This window comes from Drosophila simulans, chromosome 2R, assembly GCF_016746395.2.
Source record: "Drosophila simulans strain w501 chromosome 2R, Prin_Dsim_3.1, whole genome shotgun sequence".
In the NCBI taxonomy this organism is placed as follows: domain Eukaryota; kingdom Metazoa; phylum Arthropoda; class Insecta; order Diptera; family Drosophilidae; genus Drosophila; species Drosophila simulans.
The window spans coordinates 196,792-219,254 of NC_052521.2; the positions used below are offsets into that span (position 1 = coordinate 196,792).

General features: G+C 37.4%; 1 protein-coding gene across 3 annotated transcripts in view; it reads left to right on the top strand.

The window, feature by feature from the left end:
* The window catches only part of LOC6739559, a 72,483-nt gene extending 51,254 nt beyond the window's left edge, over nucleotides 1-21,229 (top strand). Inside the window, exons 4-7 of one of the 3 annotated variants that reach the window (XM_039291398.2) lie at nucleotides 4,697-4,828; nucleotides 4,881-5,068; nucleotides 10,737-10,923; nucleotides 20,878-21,229. In XM_039291398.2, coding sequence (XP_039147332.1) covers nucleotides 4,697-4,828; nucleotides 4,881-5,068; nucleotides 10,737-10,923; nucleotides 20,878-21,069 — 699 coding nt within the window. In that variant the 3' untranslated portion in view covers nucleotides 21,070-21,229. Of the gene's footprint in view, nucleotides 1-3,427; nucleotides 3,464-4,696; nucleotides 4,829-4,880; nucleotides 5,069-10,736; nucleotides 10,924-20,877 lie in introns of those variants that run through there. The other 2 variants (XM_039291399.2, XM_044922633.1) reach the window with 2 other exon arrangements.
* The last annotated feature ends 1,234 nt before the right edge of the window (nucleotides 21,230-22,463 follow it).

Genomic DNA, 22,463 nt, shown 5'->3' on the forward strand with positions numbered 1-22,463 from the left:
TGATGGGTCTGTTTAAAGAAAGACTCGCACCATTGATCTTCTTTGGAGAGCTTTGGGCTTTCTGGAACTGATTCTACCTCGCAGAATACTTTAAGCAGTTCTTCGGAGTTTATTATGGCATGATTACAACGAATGTGGCGTGTAATATGCGTGTTGCCAACATTGCCTAACAGAACCCATCCGAGTTGAGTATTCTGCGCTATGGGTTCGTTTGGCAAGGCAATCTTAGTTCCAGGTAATAAGAGTTGTGCCATAAGGTCGGCTCCAAAAATTATATCGATTCGCTTGGTTCTATAATAATAGGGGTCTGCGAGCATGAGACCATGGATATGACTCCAGTTTCCTGCTGGAAAACTTTGACTTGGCATGTGTGATGTCAACGTGTTCAAAACATAAGCATCGTCGACCTTTAACGAGAAATTTGGGTTAGTTGCTGTTTGCACCGAACAACTTACGATGAATTTGCAGCGTCGGCCTGAATCTTGACCGACTCCGGTGATTGAAGTGCGAGTTGTGCTTCCGGAGAGCTGGAGAGACTGTAGAGCATGTTCCGAAATGATAGTTGCTTCTGATCCTTGGTCAAGAAGCGCGTTTACCGTGGCCTGGCATCCTGTGTGTGTGTTACTGAGTACAAGCCGAGCTGTTGCTAGCAGTACCTTTCGATGAGTCATAGGTGAAGTTGTAGTTGACATGCACTGTAGAGTCGGCTTGGCATCTGAACTGGCTGCTGAACTTTGGCATGATGTCGAGGAGGGTATCAGCGTTGGCTGTGTTGCTGGAAAATGTAACATCGTGTGATGACGTTGACCACAATGAAGACAATTCTTGTTGCTGGGGCAGCTTGCTTGTGTGTGCGATTTTCCCAGGCAATTTAAACACAATTTTGCCTTGCTGGCCACTTCCTTCCGTTGGTAGCAATCCATTGAAAGAAATTGCGGACATCTTCGAAGTATGTGTAAGTTGCCACAATGATAGCAAGCGGACGCGGAAGCACCCGACCTGGTGTGGGCGCTGTGCACACGCACGCGTTTAGTACCGTCTGAAGTTTCATTTGACTGTTTCATGCCGCTGCACGCGTTACGGCTTTCAATAGCGTCTAACGTTACAAGTCGATCGTTGAGGAACTGTTTTAGATCTTTGTATGAAGGAACGTCAATCTTGCTGCCCAGATGATGCTCCCACGCTGTGTAAGTGTCTTTAGGTAGTTTGGTTTTTAGATAATGAGTCAGCCAAAAATCTCCTCCCTGTAGTGGCGCCTTGACGGTATTGCAAGCGGCAATGCAGACGTTGACTGTACTAACCATAGACCGTATGTCAGCAGATTTTTCTTTAGAAAGATTCGGTAAGTTGTAGAGCATGTTCATGTGGCTGGCGAACACAATGCGTGGGTTGTTATACCGTTGTAGAAGTGTGGTCCAAGCGACTTCATAGTTTGCTTCGGTTAAAGCGATTTGGCGAATGTCGTTGTCCAGGCCTACTGGTAATACTTCCTTTAAAAAATGGAACCTTTGAATCTTATCCTGTCCTTCATTATTGTGAATCAAGCGCAGTTGCCAGAGAATTTCGGAACTGGTAATTTTGGCAATGGTATCCGTACTTCCTCTACATGTGTTGTTATTGTGGAGTTAGTTGATTCGTTGTGCGTCACTGTAACTGGATAGATTCGTTTCTTTTCTTCTGCCACAAAACAGTAAGCTTCCATGCCTAGGTCTTCGAATTGGCTGATTGTATTTTGTTGCTTATACACACTTTCTTCGTAGTCTGCCATGCATATAAGTGTGTGATGCGTCTGATGAAATTCTTTGTTATACTCGTCGATTTGATTCAAACGTTTTTCGAAATATATTTCCGTTTTCCGCACACTCGAGTCCTTTTTCACATTACTAAACAAGCGCTTCAAAGACTCAATGCGGTCAGTTTGAACTCGCACCAGTTGATCAAACTTCGACATTATTTATACTGACTTTGCTCCACTGTATGTAATGTGCACAAATGCTCGTATGTTATCTATGTTCTTCTTTGACGTCTTGTTTTTGAGTTGAAAGAGATTTCGGCAAATCTAACGGAATCGAAGGGCAACGGGACTTAGCTCTGTCGTGATGAGAGCGAGCGCGAATGTTTGCGTATACTGCTCTGTCGTGATGAGAGCGAGCGCGATAGAAAACGTAGGCACGTTGAACGTTGATTTATCTGGATGAAACCGACAACGAAGATAAAATTGCCAAACAGCTTTTAGCAACTATTAATTATGATTCTTAAGAGCAAGGTTCCCCTCATGGGCCACCAATGAATAGTTGTGATGCCTCACTGCTTTGGCATCATAGTAATGGGGTTCGCAAATACGAATCATATATGCACGATTTATCTTCAGTTTATTTCTCCATTTAAATTCATTTTTTTGTATACATAAAAACTACGTCTTATCGCTATGACCGCAAAATTACAAGTGCCCTTTAGAAAGAATACAGCTGAGTTCAATCAAACACATAGAATGTTAATCCGCTGTTATGACAGCTGTAGCACCGGGTGACTCCGCTCATAATCCGTACACAGGCAATGGAAACTGTTTTTAAAAGTAGTAAATGTAGACCTAAGAACATTCAGTCAGATCAAGGAAAAGAATTTTTTAATTTTACTTTTAGGGAATTAATAAAAAAATGTCATAAAAATCATAACCATACTTACTTGAATTCTAAACAATAAAGACTGCAATAGTCGATATCCCCGACTATCAGATACCCATTACTTAGCTAGTGTGAGTGCGAACGCGAAATTTTATTATTTTTCTGAAATATCGATAAATATTGGGGAATAGAATGAGAAAAAATTTAAAAATTGTTCCAAAGTGTGGGCGTGACAGTTTCGGTGGCTTTAGGGCTTTAGAGTGGGCGTGGCAAAAGGTTTTTTGGCAATTCGATAGAAATCAACCAGACTAATGATATTATGAAATTGAGAAAAATGGTTCAAAAATGTGGGCGTGGCAGTTTCAGTCGGTATTGAGTCACACGGGTCAATAAACTTGCTCTGCGTCCTTGTGTCTTGAATCTGTATGCTGAATCTCAACCCTCTAGCTTTTATAGTGTCTGAGATCTCGACGTTCATACGGACAGACGGACATGGCTAGATCGACTAGGCTATGGACCCTGATCAAGAATATATATATTTTATATAGTCGGAAACGCTTCCTTCTGCCTGGTACATACTTTTCAACGAATCCTTTTACTCTACGAGTAACGGGTATTAAAACTATCAATGCCTGAAAGCATCTAAATAAATACACTTTCTAAATAAATACACACACTAAATACACTAAATAAATACACACTAAATAAATACTTACAATTCATATGCAATAGAACCTACGTATTCTCCAGAAAATTGGTCGAGGAATTTTTCCAGATCGCTCACATTTATCTTTTTCTCACAGGCGCAACAATTACCACATTGAAGCTGTTCATCAAATGAGTCACCACTTGGTTTCTTGTAGTTGGACCCATATTTGTAATATAGACTCAAAGTTTTTTCTTTAAGAGTTTTACAAAACTTACAAAAATCAACACGCCTGAAAAATTATAAAATTTGAAAATTTTAGTTTTTACCTTCGTCGGTCCACACATCGTTAAGATTAGGGTAATATTTATGGGCAACATATAAAGATACTGCACATGCCGTATGCCGATGTACTTTGGTGGTTGACGAAGTAGCAGAAAAATTCAAGCACGTTCTGTAATTTTCAAGTACAACCACAATCTCTGCATAAATAACCTCTGGAGGAGATAATTTTTTGTGATAGCCAGACTGCAGACTGCACAGACTGCAATGGTGAAGTCAGAAAAGGAGGGTTTTGGATGCAGGTAAATAGCCGCTTGACTTTTTCGATGATATGTTCAAAGAGTCATAAATATTTGATTTTATGGGGTCTACTTGCGGTATGAAAATGGACAGATAATCTAAAATACATTTCTCTGTAGGGAATTATTTTGGATGACCGCAGTCAGGGTTCAGGAAATTATCAATGAATATTACCAATGAAATACATGATTACTGAAGTGAAATTTTGCAAGGCATAAAAAACGTGGGTAGCCTTAAGCTGAAATTCGCTATGACTTAAGATTGTTGAGGCTTTCTTCTGGACGGCTCTATAGCTTTGAGCTGAAAGTAGGTGGAATATACGGGTACGGTCTTATTCAATTTTTTAATAATTATATGCCTTTTTTTATATATAAGTATACAAGACCCTATAACCAGTTTGTAAATATTTCTCATCAAATGTTCTGAGAAAATTGAGGACAGAGTAAGGTGCATACCCTTGCGACCATCCTTAGGACTGATTGTGCGCGCAGATAAAAATGCTTTCCAATGAAACCCACCACCAAACGGAAAATTAGCCAGAAAGATCACTTTTAGGCCCAAGTACAATAGACAGAGTCAGTAGGGTATATTAACCCTATGAAAGCAGAGATTTAATAGAAATCATTTTTACAAAAATGAAGCCGGCTCCAAAGTTTCATATCCACATAAAAATTTTAGAAATTAGAATATCACAACACATTTGTAATGAGTTTCGGAATAAGTTAATTAAATAAATATAAATTGGAAGCGATAAATCTAGTCAACGCAAGCATTTATAAGAAGTACTTAGAGCAATGTGTACATTATTATTTATTTATTTACAACTTATATATTTTAATTTTAGGGATTTTCCTGTGTAGACATTTTAAATGCTGGAATGAAACAATCAGGAGTATTTTATTTACAAATTCGTGGTACGACGTATTGGTTTTTAAAGGTATACTGCGATCAAGAAACGACGGATGGAGGTTGGACGGTAGGTAATTACTTACGGCTACAAACATCTATAAGAATTTTAATAATTTTAGGTTATTCAAAGGCGCGACGATTTTAAGGACTCCCGTGAAAACTTCAACAGAGATTGGGCGGACTACAAAAATGGATTCGGTGAACCCAGCAAAGACTTTTGGCTTGGTAACGAAAACATATATATGCTGACCAATAACGAGGAATATTCATTACGGGTAGAACTAGAAGACTTCGAAGGCAACAAACGGTAAGATATTGCAATTCTGCAGACTCAGGCCTAGCTCTAGTGTAGGTATTTAACCATGCCATCGGCCCTAAATTGTTTTTGAATTAAATTGCAATTTTATTAGTTGTTATAACTCGCCCGTTTGCTCGAAATGGTCTTGTTTGAATCCTGATGTGTACAATGTTTGTCGACAAAATTTGCGAAATGGCTCAAAAAATAAAGTAATGAGCACGCCTCGCAGAAATAACAGAGAATGAGTCCAAGCCAGACAGCTCTGCATCTATCGCCAAGAACGGTAGCACGGGCGCAGAGTGGGCAAATAAAAAGCTTAGATATCAAACTCGTCCAAAGCACATGGCTATAAGGAACTGCTGTATAGCGTAGACAGAGACACCTGGAGCATTGCATATAAGCTCGTAACCAACAAGCTAAGAAAGAGTGGGGTAACCCCATCGGACCCTGGGGGCTGACCTGGGGGTAGACCTGACATCTTTAGGGTCACCTTTCAGCAATGTCGATTGGACGGGGTTTTTCCAATGAAAAGCCAGAACATAGTTCTGTTACCGACTTTATGCCAGCTGGATATGGTTGGTAAATTTATCGAACGAATTCTGTATACCCGAATACAGGCAATCACCGAGAGCATCAACGGCCGAGGAAGTCAGCAATATGGCTTGGGGAAGGTTGTGGCGATAGATGGATAGGATGGCAGGAAGTGATACTGTGACTCTGGACTTAAAGAACTCCTTTAACACCGCTAGGTGGCCAGTAATCCTGGGAGCCATGAAAAGAATGGGGATTCCGGATAATCTGAGGATCGTTGATGGCAGTTACTTTAGGAAACGAGTTTCGGCCCTTACGGATCCTTACGGATCTAGGTCCAAGATCCGTAAGGATCCGTAAGGGCCGAAACTCGCTGTGGAACAGAATTTATGATGGGATCTTTGGCATCATCAGGCCTTTGGTAATAGAGCTGCATTGTTTGGCGGAAACTCCTGGTGGCGGTAGCAAAGGCAACACTGCTATAGACTGCACCAATCTGAAGCAATTCTACTAGTAGGCGTCCCTATCTGGAACACAGAATAATCACTAATATGATGAAACGAGTCCGATCTGACGTGAAGGCCAACAGAGCTGGAAGCTAAAACCAAACACGTTTCCTATGTGGTATTGGGAGAAGAATACTACCTTGTCGTAAAAGGCGACTAAAGAGCGGAAGGGAGAGCCTTCTGACTTCACATCCTGCTCAGGCAACCACACAAGTCATAAATTTGGTGGGAAGAACAAACAAACAAGCAAGCAGAACTAAGAAAACCGTTCATTACACACGATTCTTTAATGTTTCCTCTATCGCATTTATCTTCTCAAGAATCGAGTCGTAAGATAAACGGCATCCAATCTGTATGTGTTGGCGGATCACACCACCACCTACTCCAGGAACACGAGTTGTTTTTCCTTACTCAAAGCAGAATGACCATTTCCTGACCTGAGTCCTGAGTCTCCTCCATGCTGAGACCTGCCATAAGGTTTTAACCTCCGCGGTTCCTTCACTTTATACTCGCACCTTTCATGTTTCTTTCTTCAATCTCAGTCCATATGGTTGCGATCTTGTGAGAGAAAGAGAATGGGCAGAGCGAGAGGCAGGCGACACAAATTAGAGCAGGACAACATTAGAATACAGAGTGCGTGCCGGTTTAAAGGAAGCAACAGACTGGGCCAGGAAAACGCCAAGCACAGTAAGCAGCTACAGTCGTGAATGTCAACAAGGAGCAAGATCGCTCCGGCGGGACGTCCCGAACGAAGCAATTCACCGGCATGAGACACAGGTAGCTGAGGAAGAAGATTATGACAACGCACGGTGACCGGTCAGAGCTGACGTGGGTTAAAGTTTTGGTGTTTCGCCTTTTTGCTCTTAAGGCGTAAGATGCCTGGTGAAATACAAACGTTCCACCTTAGCCTTTCCTCAAGTATATGCGGATGAACCTGGATGGGGATGTTCAACGAACTCGTTTCCGCTGTCCAACAGATGTAACGAACTGATGTTGTTGGTCTGAACGCTATGAATTACGTGCGGCGAATGTTTGTGAGTCCCACCAAATTTATTTAGCGTGATCGGCCGGTAGCCATACTTTGCAACTGGAATGTTTGGTTGCTTTCCACTGACACTCGTAACTGGTGGCGAGGAGATGGTTTGTTGGGCTTAGGGAATCGTGCAGCGTTACCAGCTTAGAGTGAACAGCACGGCGGCATCGGCCAACAAACAGCAGTAACAATTATTGGTTAAATGCCGATCAGGAAATGTTTTTAAATACAGAAAAACAAAAACATCCAAAAGAAAAGAATATCAGAGTAAAGTTTATACCCGTTACTCGTGGAGTGAAAGGGTATACTAGATTTGTTAAAAATTATCTAACAGGTAGAAGGAACCGCCCAAAACTGCCGTATGTCCGTCTGTCTGCCCGTCCATATGAACGTCGATATATCAGGAACTATAAAAGCTAGAAGGTTGAGATTAAGTCTAAAGCTTTAAGGGACATAGACGGAGCGCAAGTCTGTTGACCCATGTTGCCACGCCCACGCAAGCGTTGCTTGTGCGTATTTTTTTTTTCATATTTTTTCACATTTTTATTAGTCTTGTACATAAATAAATTTGTACAAATACAAATTGCTAGAGACATTGTGCAAATTGCTAGAGACAGCAAACACGGGTGAACTTTATTCTGACAATATAATTTGATTGGTATAGGTCTGGGATATCTCGTAAAACAGGTCTGGGATATCTTGTAAAACAGCTTTGATTATTTTGTGTCGGTTTAGCCCCATTAGGCTTTTATTCTAATGATAAAGATCTGAAAGGGAAATTAGAGCTAAGGCGCCTATGGCCTTTTGCTAGAGTATTACATAGTTTTTATTGCCAAGATAAAGTTATGGTGGATGGACAAAGCTTGTTTTTTCATCTGTAGGTATCGATTCTAAGGTATTGTTAAATATTAAAAAACTTTTTTCCCCGACTCGTTGCAATTCAGACATAAGCATGTTGGGCTATGTGCTAAGTATACTTGGATCTAAATTCTTAAGAACAGTATCTGTTGAATGAAAAATCAAAACGATCAGGTAAATTCCTTTTGCTAGGTACTCTGGTGCTCTTCACAAATATTTGATTTTGAATTTCAAGGGAAGCTTTCAAAAGGTGTCTCATGTGTTCGAATCTAATTTCCAAGTCCGGATTAAGCCAAGCACATTGTTTACTTTTATTTTTTTTCCCACCAACATTTCATTCTTCAGTCATACAGTTTCTATACATTAAAATTTCTAAAATTTCTATTTTCGTTATTGGGCTACTGATAACTTGAATTGATATTTATAACTACGTTGAACTGAGTTCGCTGGGTCATTAAGCAGATGTTTAACCATTGCTGAGATTCAGCTGAGTTTTCCTGAGTTCCATGGATCTGTTTTCGTGGCTTCAATTTGTTATATTTTTCGGAGAACACATTTCCAAGAGATGTGGTATTGAAAACTCACCGTAGGCCGCTTAAGTTTCAGAAGCCTTTTTTATATAAGATCTAATGGTTTCTTTTACTACAGAGTTTGTGAGATGGTAGTGGCCTTTGATACGCTATTTTCAGCTTACTGACTTCACGACGGAATATAAATATTGCTTAAGACTTCCTGTTGTTCGGTGGATACCAGTAGGGTAAATTTCAACATTGCACTATGGTCCAGAATTCGTTTTTTTTTTTTGCCATAAAGTCTAAATTTTTATGTCAGGACGATATATCCTTTAGCAATTATTTTCTAATAGAAAATTAATCATATAAATAAAAACCAAAAACAAAATTGACCGAAAGCTTCACTAAATCGTTTTATGAGCTTTTAAAGGTGAAGAGTTAGACAGCTGATTGAGAGAATACAATTTCCGAAAAATTACTTGCTTACTTTTGCATGTGGTATCATCGTTAATACGCATCCATAAATTATAGTAAAATATGGAAAATAAATGCCAAGGTATGATGTTTTTAACGTATGTAGGTAATATATGTGTAGTTGTACTGTTTTTGTCTTGTGTAACATCCAATTTATGTGTATTTTAACAGAAAATTCTAACGTGTCCCCTGTGTTTCGTGAAGTATAACTAATTTTCTGACAATTTCTGACAAAAGTTCAAAACGTCAGTTTGTACCTTTAACTATTGTCTTTGACGGTAAAGTAAAATCTATTGCCCATTTTTGCTCGTTTTCTTAAAATTTGATTTTATATAGGCAAATTCGAGTTCAGAAATAGCGACCTCCTGGACATTTGGAGGCGTAACAATAGGCAAATAAGTTATGTTTCAGATTACGTTTATTCCGCAATCAACAACAATAATCTTGAATCTGGTTGACAAAAAAATAGTAAATTTTGAATTATTTATTAAAAGAAAACTGCCCGAGTGTAACAGACAACTAGACCAATTTATTTCCAAACATACCAAGTGGATGGCGTCTAAGATAAGAATTCTTGTTAGTGATTTTGAAAACTCCAAGACACCCGAGCAAAGTGGACGCCGAAACTTATTTTACCAAAATGCAGGAGAAAGATTCAAAAGGAAACTGAAAATGCGAGTGAAGCCCGGAATTTTTACTTTACTTTTACTTTTACTTTACAAAAGGAACCGACTATCACATGCAAGGAAAAATAGTCGGATCAATAGGATGAGTGATATTTTCCACAGAGCGATTGATTCCTCGGACCCACTATTATCAACAATTTCTTTAAAAGAAAGAGAGAGAAAAAATAGGAAAAACCACTTCCGAAGGCAGTAATAAGTCTTTTGGAAATACACTCTAATTTTAAACCTGATCCGTGAGACAAAATATTGGATTCACATTCTGATTCTGATGCGAGTTCAGATTCGGAAATTTATAATGTAGAACTAGAAGAAGATAAGGGCGATTGATTTTAAAACAACAATATACACAATATACACACAATATACACAAAAAAAAAAAAAAAAAAAAAAAAAAAAAAAAAAAAAACAATGAAATTTCGTTGACTTCTGAGTCATACCAGTAGGTAATATGGGAGACAAGAGAGGGCGTGGTCGCACAGACTCCAAATTTTGTGCGCAAAATATTTGTGATTTAACAACAAAATGTACAAAGTTTCAAGTCCGTATCTCAATGTTTAGACTTTATGCCAAAAAAATCGAATTCTGGACCACAATGCATTGTATGATCGGTGATTGTGCTGAAAATGTTTTACTCCCATGTGGGTAAATGTGTTCAAATTTTCGGGGAACTCGACTAAATCATTCTTTCTGGTTTTTATTGTTTTTATTCTTGTTATTATTATTATTCTTATTATTATTAGTATTATTATTATTATTTTTAATATTATTATTATTATTATTGATATTATTGTTTTTATTGTTATTATTATTATTATTATTATTATTATTAATATTATAAAAATTATTATTATTATTAAAATACAAGTGCGAAATTACCTATTGGGTATCAATCTTGTGAGGATCTGAAGGTCAGCATGTAAATGGAATAAATAAAAGTATAACAACTAAACACTTCTTCTTATTTGCCTTCATCACGTCGTTCAAAACTTAGCTTTTAATATTATTTACACTAAAAGTATAATATCGAGAATACGTATCAATCCCAATATTACATTTATACATATATATTATTTCTAGATATGCTCAGTACTCACATTTCAAAATACACTCAGAAGCAGATTATTATAAACTCGAAATTGACGGATATGAAGGTAATGCTGGAGATTCGTTAAATGACCCGTGGTACGGCTCAAATAATAGTCCATTTTCAACATACAATAAAGATAACGATCGGAGCTCGCTCAATTGCGCAAGCATGTTAAAGGTATGTTTTCATTACTATTTTATTCATTTCTATTTTAGTGCTTATTAATATTTGGGCTTTCATATTAAGTTATTGTTTTGGACGCCCTTATTAAGTGTTGTACAACAGAATCTGTTGCCCAACATTTTTTTTAATAACCGTTGCCGGGTCACGCAGCCGCCAGAAGTTTCTAAACTTTTTAAGTGTGTACATGCCAACTTTGAAGACATAATTAAACTAAACGGCACATCAGCTGTACACCATTATCTTTCTCATCTGTGCAGAGAAACTGTGGGAGGATCTAATCTCGGCTCTCCCGTTTTTCTCTCTCTCTTGCCCTTTTAGATTAGCTGCTCAATTAGAACAGGTAGGTTTTATATATCTCCCTTCGTAAAAGGTACTATTAATGAAATCAAACTCCAAACGAAAACGGAGTAAAACTACAGATAGTTCACACCTTCACACAAGAAAACTATATGCCATCTGAGCAGAAAGAATCAAAAACCGAAGCTGTGATGCAAGCCTGCCAATGGAGCATTATGGAGTTATGACATTTATGCGTACCCCCGCATAATACATGATGCGTCACCAAAACATTTGGATACACATGCTTGTATCCCACAAATCAAAATAAATAAAGGCTACCTTACGCATAGCTACGTGGATCGCCCATGACGTTTCACAGCGAAAACTTGAACTAGCTCTATTCCTACCGCATTGCAACACCTAAAATCACAAACGCTCCTTTCCAACTCTTCGCCCACCGACTAAAACCGGTTTTTCCATAAGGAATTCCTTAGGCGGCTGGGCCATAGTCACCACATTTGCCGCTGACCTACAAGATGTATTTATGCCAAACGATGCTACTGCCCATTCGCCTTACCGTGTTGAACACGGTTCCAATAGATTTTGTGGATTTAAATCAATTCAAATTTTTATATATGTCGCAGCGTTGGCATTTTCTTGCGCCTGATCTCCCATGTTGGCAAATAAACTTTTTGAGTGAAGCGAATTCCAACCGGCGTGCGCAATCGACTGCATGCAACTGCTCGCATTTTCTACGCATCGATCTATCCTTTACACACGCTAGCTGGACTACACTTGGCGACAGCGCGACAACGCCGTCGCCTCACTCGTTTCGGTACTTTGGCGCCAGTCATATTATGCGTCGTAGTCAAATTATAAAATGATTTCACAATATACCAAACTCATTGCGCAGCAGCATCTTGCAAGCGTAGATGCTGAAAATATAAGACGGTGAAAATACCTTCGTAATGCGACATATATTTTTATTTAGGGAGAGATTGTAGCAGGCAAGGTCTCGATCCGATGAAAGCATCTTTTGTAAGTGTTCTTAGGATCTACAGTATAAAGGGTTCTTAGCCTAAATCCATGAACAGCGCTGCCGGCATAACCCGCGCAGCGACGCTTATACATATCTTATATATATTCGAATTGTCGCCGAGCGACGTCGCTGGAGTGGGGGAAGTATTATAGGCACATATGGTATGCGGTCAGTGCTTTGGGCTAGCGTGAGATCGCTGACTATGGAGTTATGTTTTGTTGGCCATAAAGAAGGTGGGTGGGATATGTGTGCGTACCACATATCCCTCCTTTTAAAAAATAACGTAATTTATGGAGTCATTTTAAATTGATTATACTATTTATATATATTTTTTTTTTCATATCGTTTTTTTTTCATTATCTTATCTGTATTTTTTTTTAACTGCTTCTTTTTCATTATCTTTTCTGTATTTTTGATGAATTGCTTCTCATAAAAAAAAAATAATAGGAAGGAAAAGGTATTATAAACTTTTTTGTTTTTTGTGTGTGTGCGATTTTTCATAAAATTTTTTTATAATAAATAAAATATTTTTAGACTTTCCTTGGAACTTGTTGTTTTTTATTCTTTTTACCTGATATAATTATATTATTTATGTTTTCTATACTTTTTATCTTATAGGGTCCCGTATATTTAGCATCTATTTTTACGACCTTCTTCATTTCTTAATAAAACTTTATATCCTACTGCCATTTCTATATTTGTCGTTGTTAAGTCATTGTTTTTCTTATTTGGTATTTTATGATCGTTAAGCATTTTCCTTGCTCTTTTATATGCTTCTTCTAATCTCAATTTACTTTCTTTAGCATAGTCATCAATATTATTAAATGGTTCTATGTTATTGGTAGTAATGAAATATTTTGGTGGATTATTACTTCTACCAAAAAGTAATTCGTATGGTCAATAATTATGTGCCATAGAAGCGGTCGTGTTGAAGCAGTATACGAAGTATTGAAGCCAAATGTCCCAATCAGTTTTGTCAACCGATAGATAGGATCCTCTATAGGTATATTCATTAAGAGTTCTATGGCTTCTTTCAACTACTCCAACTGTCTGGTGATGATGTGCAGTGGATGCTGTATTTGTTATATTCAAGTATTTGCACAGATCAGATATTACTGAATTCCTATATTCTGTTCCCATGTCCGCAATGAACGTCTCCATTGGACCGTACATCAGAATAAAGGATTCAAATATCTCTCGGGCTACGGTATTTGCATTTTGTTTGGTATTGGTATGGACACTAAGTATTTTTTTTTTTGGTCACATATGCCATTTTCCGATTTTGGTAGTGGGCCAAATGCCTTTTCTGGTGTTTCTGTTATCGTCATTGGTTTTTTTCATTGTCCATATGGTTGAAAGTATCTCTTGAAATATTTTCAAAGATATTTTCCCACTGTGCCATTTTAACTTGGTTTTTTTGTGTATGCTGCTTTTCAAGCCTTTGTAAAAACTGATCTAAATCAGAATTTCCATTAGTGTACAAATCACCAATTTTATATCCTCCAATGTTTTTCTTTCCATGTTTGAAAAAACATCATATTTTTCACATGCACGCTACATTTCGTACTACGTCGTTTTTAATGACTGTAAACTCTATAATTTCATATTCTTCTCCTGCGCAGGAATTTTGTCAATTTTGAAATTCGGTAGTGATATTAAGTATTTTTCGGTTTTTAGTTTTCAACTCGTCTATTCTATTCCTTCTTTGGCAGGAATTTGGTGCTATTTTTAAACAAAATGGTAATTGCGTGTAGCGGTATGCATCTGTTGAAGTTGAGAATGATGTTATATTTCTTGACCTTTCTTTAAATTTGATTTGATGGAAGACAAACATCAGGTCTAGGCGCGAGAAATATTTTGCTCGTTCTAATTGATCAAGAATATCTTTTATTCTTGGAAGAAGGAATTTATCTGCTAGTAATTTGTTGTTTATTTGGCGATAGTCAACTACTAGTCCCAATCGGTTTTACGTCGAATTAGGCAGTGTTTTCTTGGGTACCAAGAGAAGTGGGCTATTATATTCTGATATAGATGGTTCTACAATACCGTCTTTTATTAGTTTGTCAACTTGCCTTTGAATTTCTGGCTTTTGACTTTCTGGCATCCTATAGTTTTATATGTACACAGGAGTATTATAGTTCAATCCCCATTTTTTGTTTATAAAAACTATTATCTGATATGGTTTCTGTTTCGAGACCAAAAATATCGCTTTAATACTTCTTAAGTTACAATTTGTTGTATTAATTATTCGAATCATTGCATTCTTAGTGTCTTAGTTATTTCCCCAAAAGTCGTTGTCCCACATCTTGTAATTCAACATTGTTTCTGCATACTTTCCACTGCCATCAACGTCAACGAACGGCTTAAGTGCAATCATCAGCCCTACTCCGCTGCGCCGTATTATGTATCGTAGTTTCAGTTTCAAATAAGCATTTACAATATACGGTCGCTTGCGACCTACAAAACTAAAAGAAATAACTGTAATTATTTACTTCTACAATTGCACTTGCTATTATTATTTCAGGTTTTAATTCCTGGTTTGGAATTTAGGCGTAAATGTCTTTTGAATAAACATCGATCTTTCTTCACATCTTGCAGGCAGAATTAATTTATTTTCAACTGAAGTTATTATAGGAATGTTAATATTCCTGAATTGATTAAGTCTTACTGCGAACCATTCTTCCTGGTCTTGGAATTACAAAATACAATTGTAGTACTTTATAAAGTCCAAGCCATATACCATCACCTGGTATTGGAAATATGCCGGGTACTATATGAAATTCGTATGTTATTGGTGCGTTTGCAGGATTGTACCTAGGGACTGTATTGTCCCTTGCCCTGCGTTTGTAATTTTCCGCAAATTTAGAGTATTTAATTGACTATTTCTGCACTTTAGTAGTGAAATATCTGCACCTGTATCTATTAATAAAGTTTCCTTTGAATTGGTACTCATATTTTTCAATTTAACAAAAATTCTCAAATTGAGATTAATATAAAATATATTTTTATTAGTGGTCTGTTCTCAAGGGTATTCGTTTTGTGTTTTGGTTTTCTCTATAGAAACCTGTTCCTCTATTGTTATTTTGGTTAGCGTCGCGTCATCTATATCCGCCGGGATAACCCCCTCGGCCTCTTTAACTATTATTATTATTAGAACCTCAATATTGTCCTCTATTATTATAGTATTTGCCGGATATTACGGAAATGAAGTTTTATATGTTTCAATCACGCTGTCCATTGGGTTGAAATTTCCTGCTGCCGAGACTGTTTTTATTCGTTCGTTCTTACAATTCTTTTTCATTGCAGCAATCGCTTCCTAGGCCATGGTCTATATACACTGCTTCAAGGGATTTTATTTTATTGTTTTTGATCGTGGGTTTCCGAATCACCTATTTCTGCTCTTTGATTTCGATTTACATGTTCCTACCTAACTTTTTGTGAAAAGTCGGGTCCACGCGCGTATTATGCAGTAAAAATACCGCTCAATATAATAACGTTTTAGTCTTTACTTTATAAATATTATTTTTGTTGTTTTCCCGGGTCCTGCATCAGCTATATTTTATTTGTATTTTATTTTCTGAGTGAGTTTTAAAAATGATGTAGACATAGTCACCACATTTGCCGTTGACCTACAAGATGTATTTACGCCAAACGAGGCTACTAGCCCATTCGCGTTACCGTGTTGAACACGGTTCCAATAGATTTGGTGGATTTAAATCACAACACTTGTATTCAAGTTTGTATATATTTTTATTTAGGGAGAGATTGTAGCAGGCAAGGTCTCGATCCGATGGAGTATCTTTTGTAAGTGTTCTTAGGATCGATAGAAAAAAGGTTTTAGGCGGTTCCTTCTACCTGTTACATAATTTTTAACAAACCTAGTATACCCTTTCACTCTACGAGTAACATAAGCCTTATATTCTATTTTTTTTTTTTGGGGGGGTTTTTGTTTCTCTGTATATAAAAACGTTGCCTGATCGGCGTTTAACCAATTATTGTCCCTGCTATTTGTTTTCCAATGCCGCCGTGCACTCTAAACTGATAACGGTGCACGCTTCCCTAAGCCCAACAAACCAACAATCAGTGGAAAGCACGCACCTCCAAACCGAGGAGAATCCTGAAGCGGATGAAACATTACAGTTGCAAAGTATGGCTACCGGCCGATCACGCTAAATAAATTTGGTGGGACTCACAAACACTCGCCGCACGTAATTCATAGCGAGCAGACCAGCAACATCAGTTCGTTACATCTGTTGGACAGCGGAAACGAGGTCGTGGAACATCCCTAACCAGGCTCATCCGCACATACTAGAGGAAAGGCTAAGGTGGAACGTATATCTTTCACTAGGCGTCGTACTACAGGGATAGCGGGAATAGGGACTGTAACAGAACAAGCAGAGCTAACTTCTTTCGTAATACAGGGCTTTAAACAGATGTCATCTACGCTGACTTTAGTAAAGCATTTGCATTTGCTTCTAGTAAGGAAACTTGATCTATTATGTTTCCCTATTGATTTTCTAAATCGGACTTAAAGCTATCTGGCAGGACGCAACAGGTCCTCTTTAAAATCTCTATCTTGTATTCTCCGAGTCACATCCGGTGTCCCACAAGGGAGCTACCTTGGTCCGCTTCTTTTTACCTTATTTATTAATGACCTCCCCTTAGTAATAAAACATTCGCGTGTACTTATGTACGCAGACGATGTTAAATTATACCTTCAGCACAGGGACATTTCGCGCCATTTGGACTTACAATCCGATCTAGACCGATTTCAAATATGGTGCCGTGATGATATTAGACTTAAATGGCTCCAAGTGTAATGTTATGACCTTTTGTCGTGTCAACCCAATACGCACGACTTACACTCTAAGTGGGTGCCCTTTGGACAGAATAACACGTGTTGATGATCTTGGTGTTTTTCTGGACCCTGAACTAAAATTTTTTAGAACGATGCTTGGAACAGTCTTTATTTGTAAGCTTATTCGTGGGGATGTTGAGAGTCCCGACTTGATTAGTCGGCTTAACTTCTCGGTTCCAAGTAGATTCACTAGAAACTATATACCACTTATCTTAAACCATTGTAGATCTAACTATGAGTTGCATGACCCTTACAGAGTTTTATGTTCTGACTATAATAGACTTAATCCTATTATCTGTAATCTTGACTCTCTGCCGCTATTAAAGCAATCAATTTTAACTTTTTTAGATTCTATAACACTAATATTTATTAGAGTTTTGTTACTATTTAGTTACATTATTTATTATTATGTATTACATTATGTTCATTTCTTCGTCTCTGTTCTCTTTTTTATAACGCGTCTATCCTTTCGCGAATCGAGCCGTAAGATACACGGCAGCGTCCGCACGGCGGAACCGTGAGAAAAAAAATAAAAAAAATAATTTTGTCTTCGATGTTGACAAAAAACTAAGACATATATTAAGGAGCTGCTGGCGGCTGCGAGAAGAGAACATTATTATTAGCATAAAATCGACTAGAAATTAAACGCGCGAATTATTTTGAAGGTTTTTTTGATTCATTATTACACTCATTGAATAAAAAGAATCACCGATTTTAAACGCGCGACTGATTTATGTTATGTATTTCAGATAAAAAGTTGTTCAATGATAATAACATATTAATGGGTCCGAATACGCTGATATAACTGCAATAATTTTGGGTGCTTTGCGTCAAAATGACCAAGGTGAAAACATCGTCAAGGGTTGCTCAAGTGCATGAGTAATAACTTAAGGAATATCCGCCAATAATGAAAGCAGTTCTGATGGAAGGTCAAAAGTTTGAAGCGCTTATAGACATGGGTAGCGATAACAAATTTATTAAAGAAGCAGCAGTGCCATTTGGAGCAATACGGCAGCCAAGGGTCAGACGTCTGCAAGGCTTTGGAGATTCTGTGGTCGAATCGAAGAAGTGCATCTTATCAGAGTTTGTCTGGGGAACACTGATGAAAATTTAGGTGGTACCAAACGCGGATATCCTGGTGGGTAGAGATAGCATCTGCCACGATCAGCCAGATCACGATCCAGTGCTGGTTGCCAAAGAATCTGGATCGATGTTAACGGCGGTGGAGCAGGTCGGGCCTAATGTTAATACGGACTACTGGCTACCACGAACAGGCGAGCAATCTGTTAAAATGAAATGAAGAATGCATTGCCGAAGATTTGTCAAAAATGGCCGTAAACTCAAAGGGGGATGAACGATAATTGGCGACTTATTGAAGTACGGGATAATTAAATGTATGAATCTAGTGTCATGCCTTTTCGGCTGGTGAACGAACTAAAGGAAGCCTTAGCATCGATGTCGGTGTTGACCCTGTACGACCCAAAATAATATCATGAAGTACACACGAGTAAACTGGAAATAGCAGGAAGGCGGCTATTCGGCGACGCAGAGAACAGTTACTCAAGCTATGGCTTAGAAATGTTAGCAATTAAGAAGACACTGGATAGATTCCGTGTATATTTACTGGGATCTCCTTTTCTGGTGGCGACAGATTGGAACGCAGTGGTGACTCTGAAAAAATGGACAGAGCTACAGCCCCCAAAAGCAAGATGGTGGTTCAAGAGATCGATTTTACTTGTAAAAATCGACCAGGAGCGGATATGCCACACGTGGATGGCTTGAGCAGGCAACCAACGCTGCCACACGGAGAAATATCTCACACAGTGGCAGACAATGTATTAGCGATTGTACCAACTGATGAAGATTGGGTGTATGCGATGCTAAGGCAAGACCCAAGACTATCAAATTGTCTTTCAAAATGTCTTTAACTCAGTTAATTTCCCTCGTTAATTCTACCTATTCCATTCTTTTTGGGAATTTATACTGATTAAAAGTTATCTTGTATAAATGTATTGTGTGTATATAAATTTTTTTTTTTATTTATATATTTATTTTTTTGACATTTTCAACATTTGTTTTATATTTCTTTTGGGTTGTTTTATTTTACATATATATGTGTAGATATTGTCTAGATCGTTTGCTCTACTTATATATTAATTTTTTAGACACTTATTGTGTGTCGTGTATATTTTTGTGAATGCATTTATTAGCATTAAAATAATTATTATACCTAATAAGATATCAACTAATTTTAATTCCATATTTCGGTATGAATATTCTGAAATGTGCCTTCCGGTCGGTACCAGTTTATACTCGCAGTATAGCGAGCAAAGCGGTACAATCGTCTGGGCACTTCTTTTCTAGCGCCGGAATCTTCTTCTCCTCCGGTGATTGAATTGAAGGTTTAATATTTGTTTTTTAAATTTTAGTGTGGGTGGTATTGTGCACGGTTTTTCTGTGCTTTTCTTTTCGACCATGTCGAGCTCAGCGTGAAGCTTTACCGATGTATTCCACGGTATTTTTTCATTGTTTAGTAAATTTAGCAAAGCTGCCTTTCTATATTTATGGCGCCACACCGCTTCTTTTTTCATACATACCACTCAACTTACTGGGACTTATTGCAGGAGATGGCGGTTCTGCTGCATTTATTGTTTGTGGTCGTCTCCATTGGAAGTTGAATTGGAATCCACAATAAGGGAAGTCTGCATCGATGGCATCCAACTACTTCACAGCCTCTGATCGAGTCGTAGTCAATCTCTTTTTAATATCCTGTGCGCTTCCATCCTACGTCCTTTCAGGACCCATTTCACGGTCGCCATGTACTATAGTCGTCATATGCTTAAGATATGCTTAAGTTTTGAATTCTATATTTAACGAGGGATCGACTCTACTCGTCGCTGCTTTAGATATTAATTGAATGAATTTTGTCACATTACTTGCTTAAAAAAAAATCTTAAATCGAAGGGCTGTACCGCTGCTGTACCGCTGTTTGCATATGCTTAGTCCATTTATGTATTCATGTTTGTGCCTGTCGCTGGGCAGCGTAGGAATGCTAACCATTCATTCAGAAATCGAAAATCATATAAAACTTGAATTAAAGTCCAGCGATTATATGCTCATTGCAACAATGTGTTACAATGTTTTGGCTGCTATTCTTTGTAACCGTACTGGAGTAAATATAAGAAACCGCATACACTACAGTGTTCATCTTCATTACTTTTACCCCTTGAACCAATTGAATCAATGTGATAGAGAAGGTCTCTAATATAACGAGTGGTTTTATCAAATAACTTATAACTTATTCTCTTTTCTCCCTCATGGCTCTTTTATTTTGGTTCGCAAATGATATTTCTTAAGAGATGGTTTAATTGTTAATGTTGAATACAATTAAAATAGTGCAGTGTTATAATCTCGCCATGGAAGCATCCGAAAATTCTATTACATGCCGTAGGGTCTCCAGAAAGGTGGCGAAAGACTTCCGCGGCTTTTATTCGTGGTGACTTCAGCTTCATTGTCAACGTCGACAAGAATATTACCTCTGCTTTCGAGCTTACCAAGGAAGGTTAACCTAAATCTATATGCACTTTTTATTAATATTCACGCATTCTTTGCTAATATTTCTTAGTCATTTTTTGTGATGATATAAATTTTCAATTCACATAAGTTAAGACTAATAAAATTAGTTTTATAATTTGTATAATTATAGAGAAGTAACAAAACTGTGTTAAATATTTTATTATTAAAAAATTAATCAATGTATTAAACTTTCTAGGGTGGCTGGTGGTGGAAGTCCTGTGGACGGGGTCTAAATGGTCTTTATCTTCATGATCCCCAAGATATAACTGCGCGGCAAGGAATAGTATGGTTTCGCTGGAGAGGCTGGGACTACACATTAAAAAAGTCCAAAATGATGATTCGGCCTAGGATACCACCACAACAGACAATATCTGGAACGTCTTTATAGAGATCTTACGAATCAAAACAACTTTTGTTTTTCTAACTTTTAGGTTTTAATTATAATTAGATTAGTTTTTAAATAAAATAATTAAATTTTTCTTCATTTTAATGATTATTGTGAACAATGATACGATCACAAGTGTGAAAAATAAATAGCTTCGAACGAATTATCAGGCTTTGTCGATTAAAAAAAAAAATAACTTTGAAAGACTTTTCGGTGAAAATATTCAAGGAGTACTTTAACAGCTATATGGTTTCCTGAACGCAGTACATAGTTTTCTGCAACGTGAACAGTTTAAGGACCCGCAATAAGACTGATTCTTTTTACAATAAGAAAATTAATGAAATACTTGTAAACTGCATAAAATTTATTTTATTCATTGTTTTAATCACAGAGAAGCAACGATGTGTAATAAATTGCTAAAGTGGTCAAATACAGGTGAACAATATAATTTAATTGGTATAGACCTGGGATATCGCGTAAAACAGCTTCAATTATTTTGTGTCTGGTTAAGTTTATTAATGTAAACTTTTATCTTAATAAAGATCTGACAGGTGAATTAGAGCTATGTCGTCTATCTCCTTCAGTTAGAGTTTTACATTGTTTTTATTGCCATATTATTGCCAATGTAAAGTTAAGGTGGATAAAGTTTTACTTTTATTTGTAGGTATCGATTCTAAGATATTCATTTCATTACACATATTGCCGAGACTTAGCATTCGCTGGGTCATTAAACAGATGTTAAACCATTGCTGAGATTTAGCTGAGTTTTCCTAAGTTCCATGGATCCGTTTTCGTGGCTTCAATTTGTTATATTGCTTTCGGAGAACGCATTACAAACATTACCAAGAGGAATAGTATTGCAAACTCACTGTATGACGATGTAGTATAGTTGTAAAGTGTTGGTAAGTTTTGATTGGTATTTGTACTGAAAATGTTATTCACGCATGTGGCTAAGTTTAGTCAAGTATTGTTGCCAATCTGAAAGTACTAGACACTTAACTGTCTTCTTTATGGTGGAATTCCTTTTGTAACCGATGTTCATCAAGGGAGCTGAAAGGACGCTTTGCCGTCAGATATGTAATACAATAAAATCAGCTAAGACGGGATAATGGTCGCTTAAATATTTCTGATTAACTTTTTGTGTCTATAACACATACGTGGTCGTGTTTGCCAGGATTCGTCTTCACTCTTTTTAGCATCGGCCAATTCAATTCTGGCAAGATGTCGTCCTTTAATTGTACTATTAGTCCTTTAGCTTTCCATTTGTTTGGCATCTGCTCCTGAAGGTATGGACCGCTGCATCCAGAAGTAGTGCTTTAGTCTAGATACCATTTTCAATATTTTCGATTACGTTTTCCAGGATAACGAGAGGTTTATATTGTGTAATTGGTGAGCTA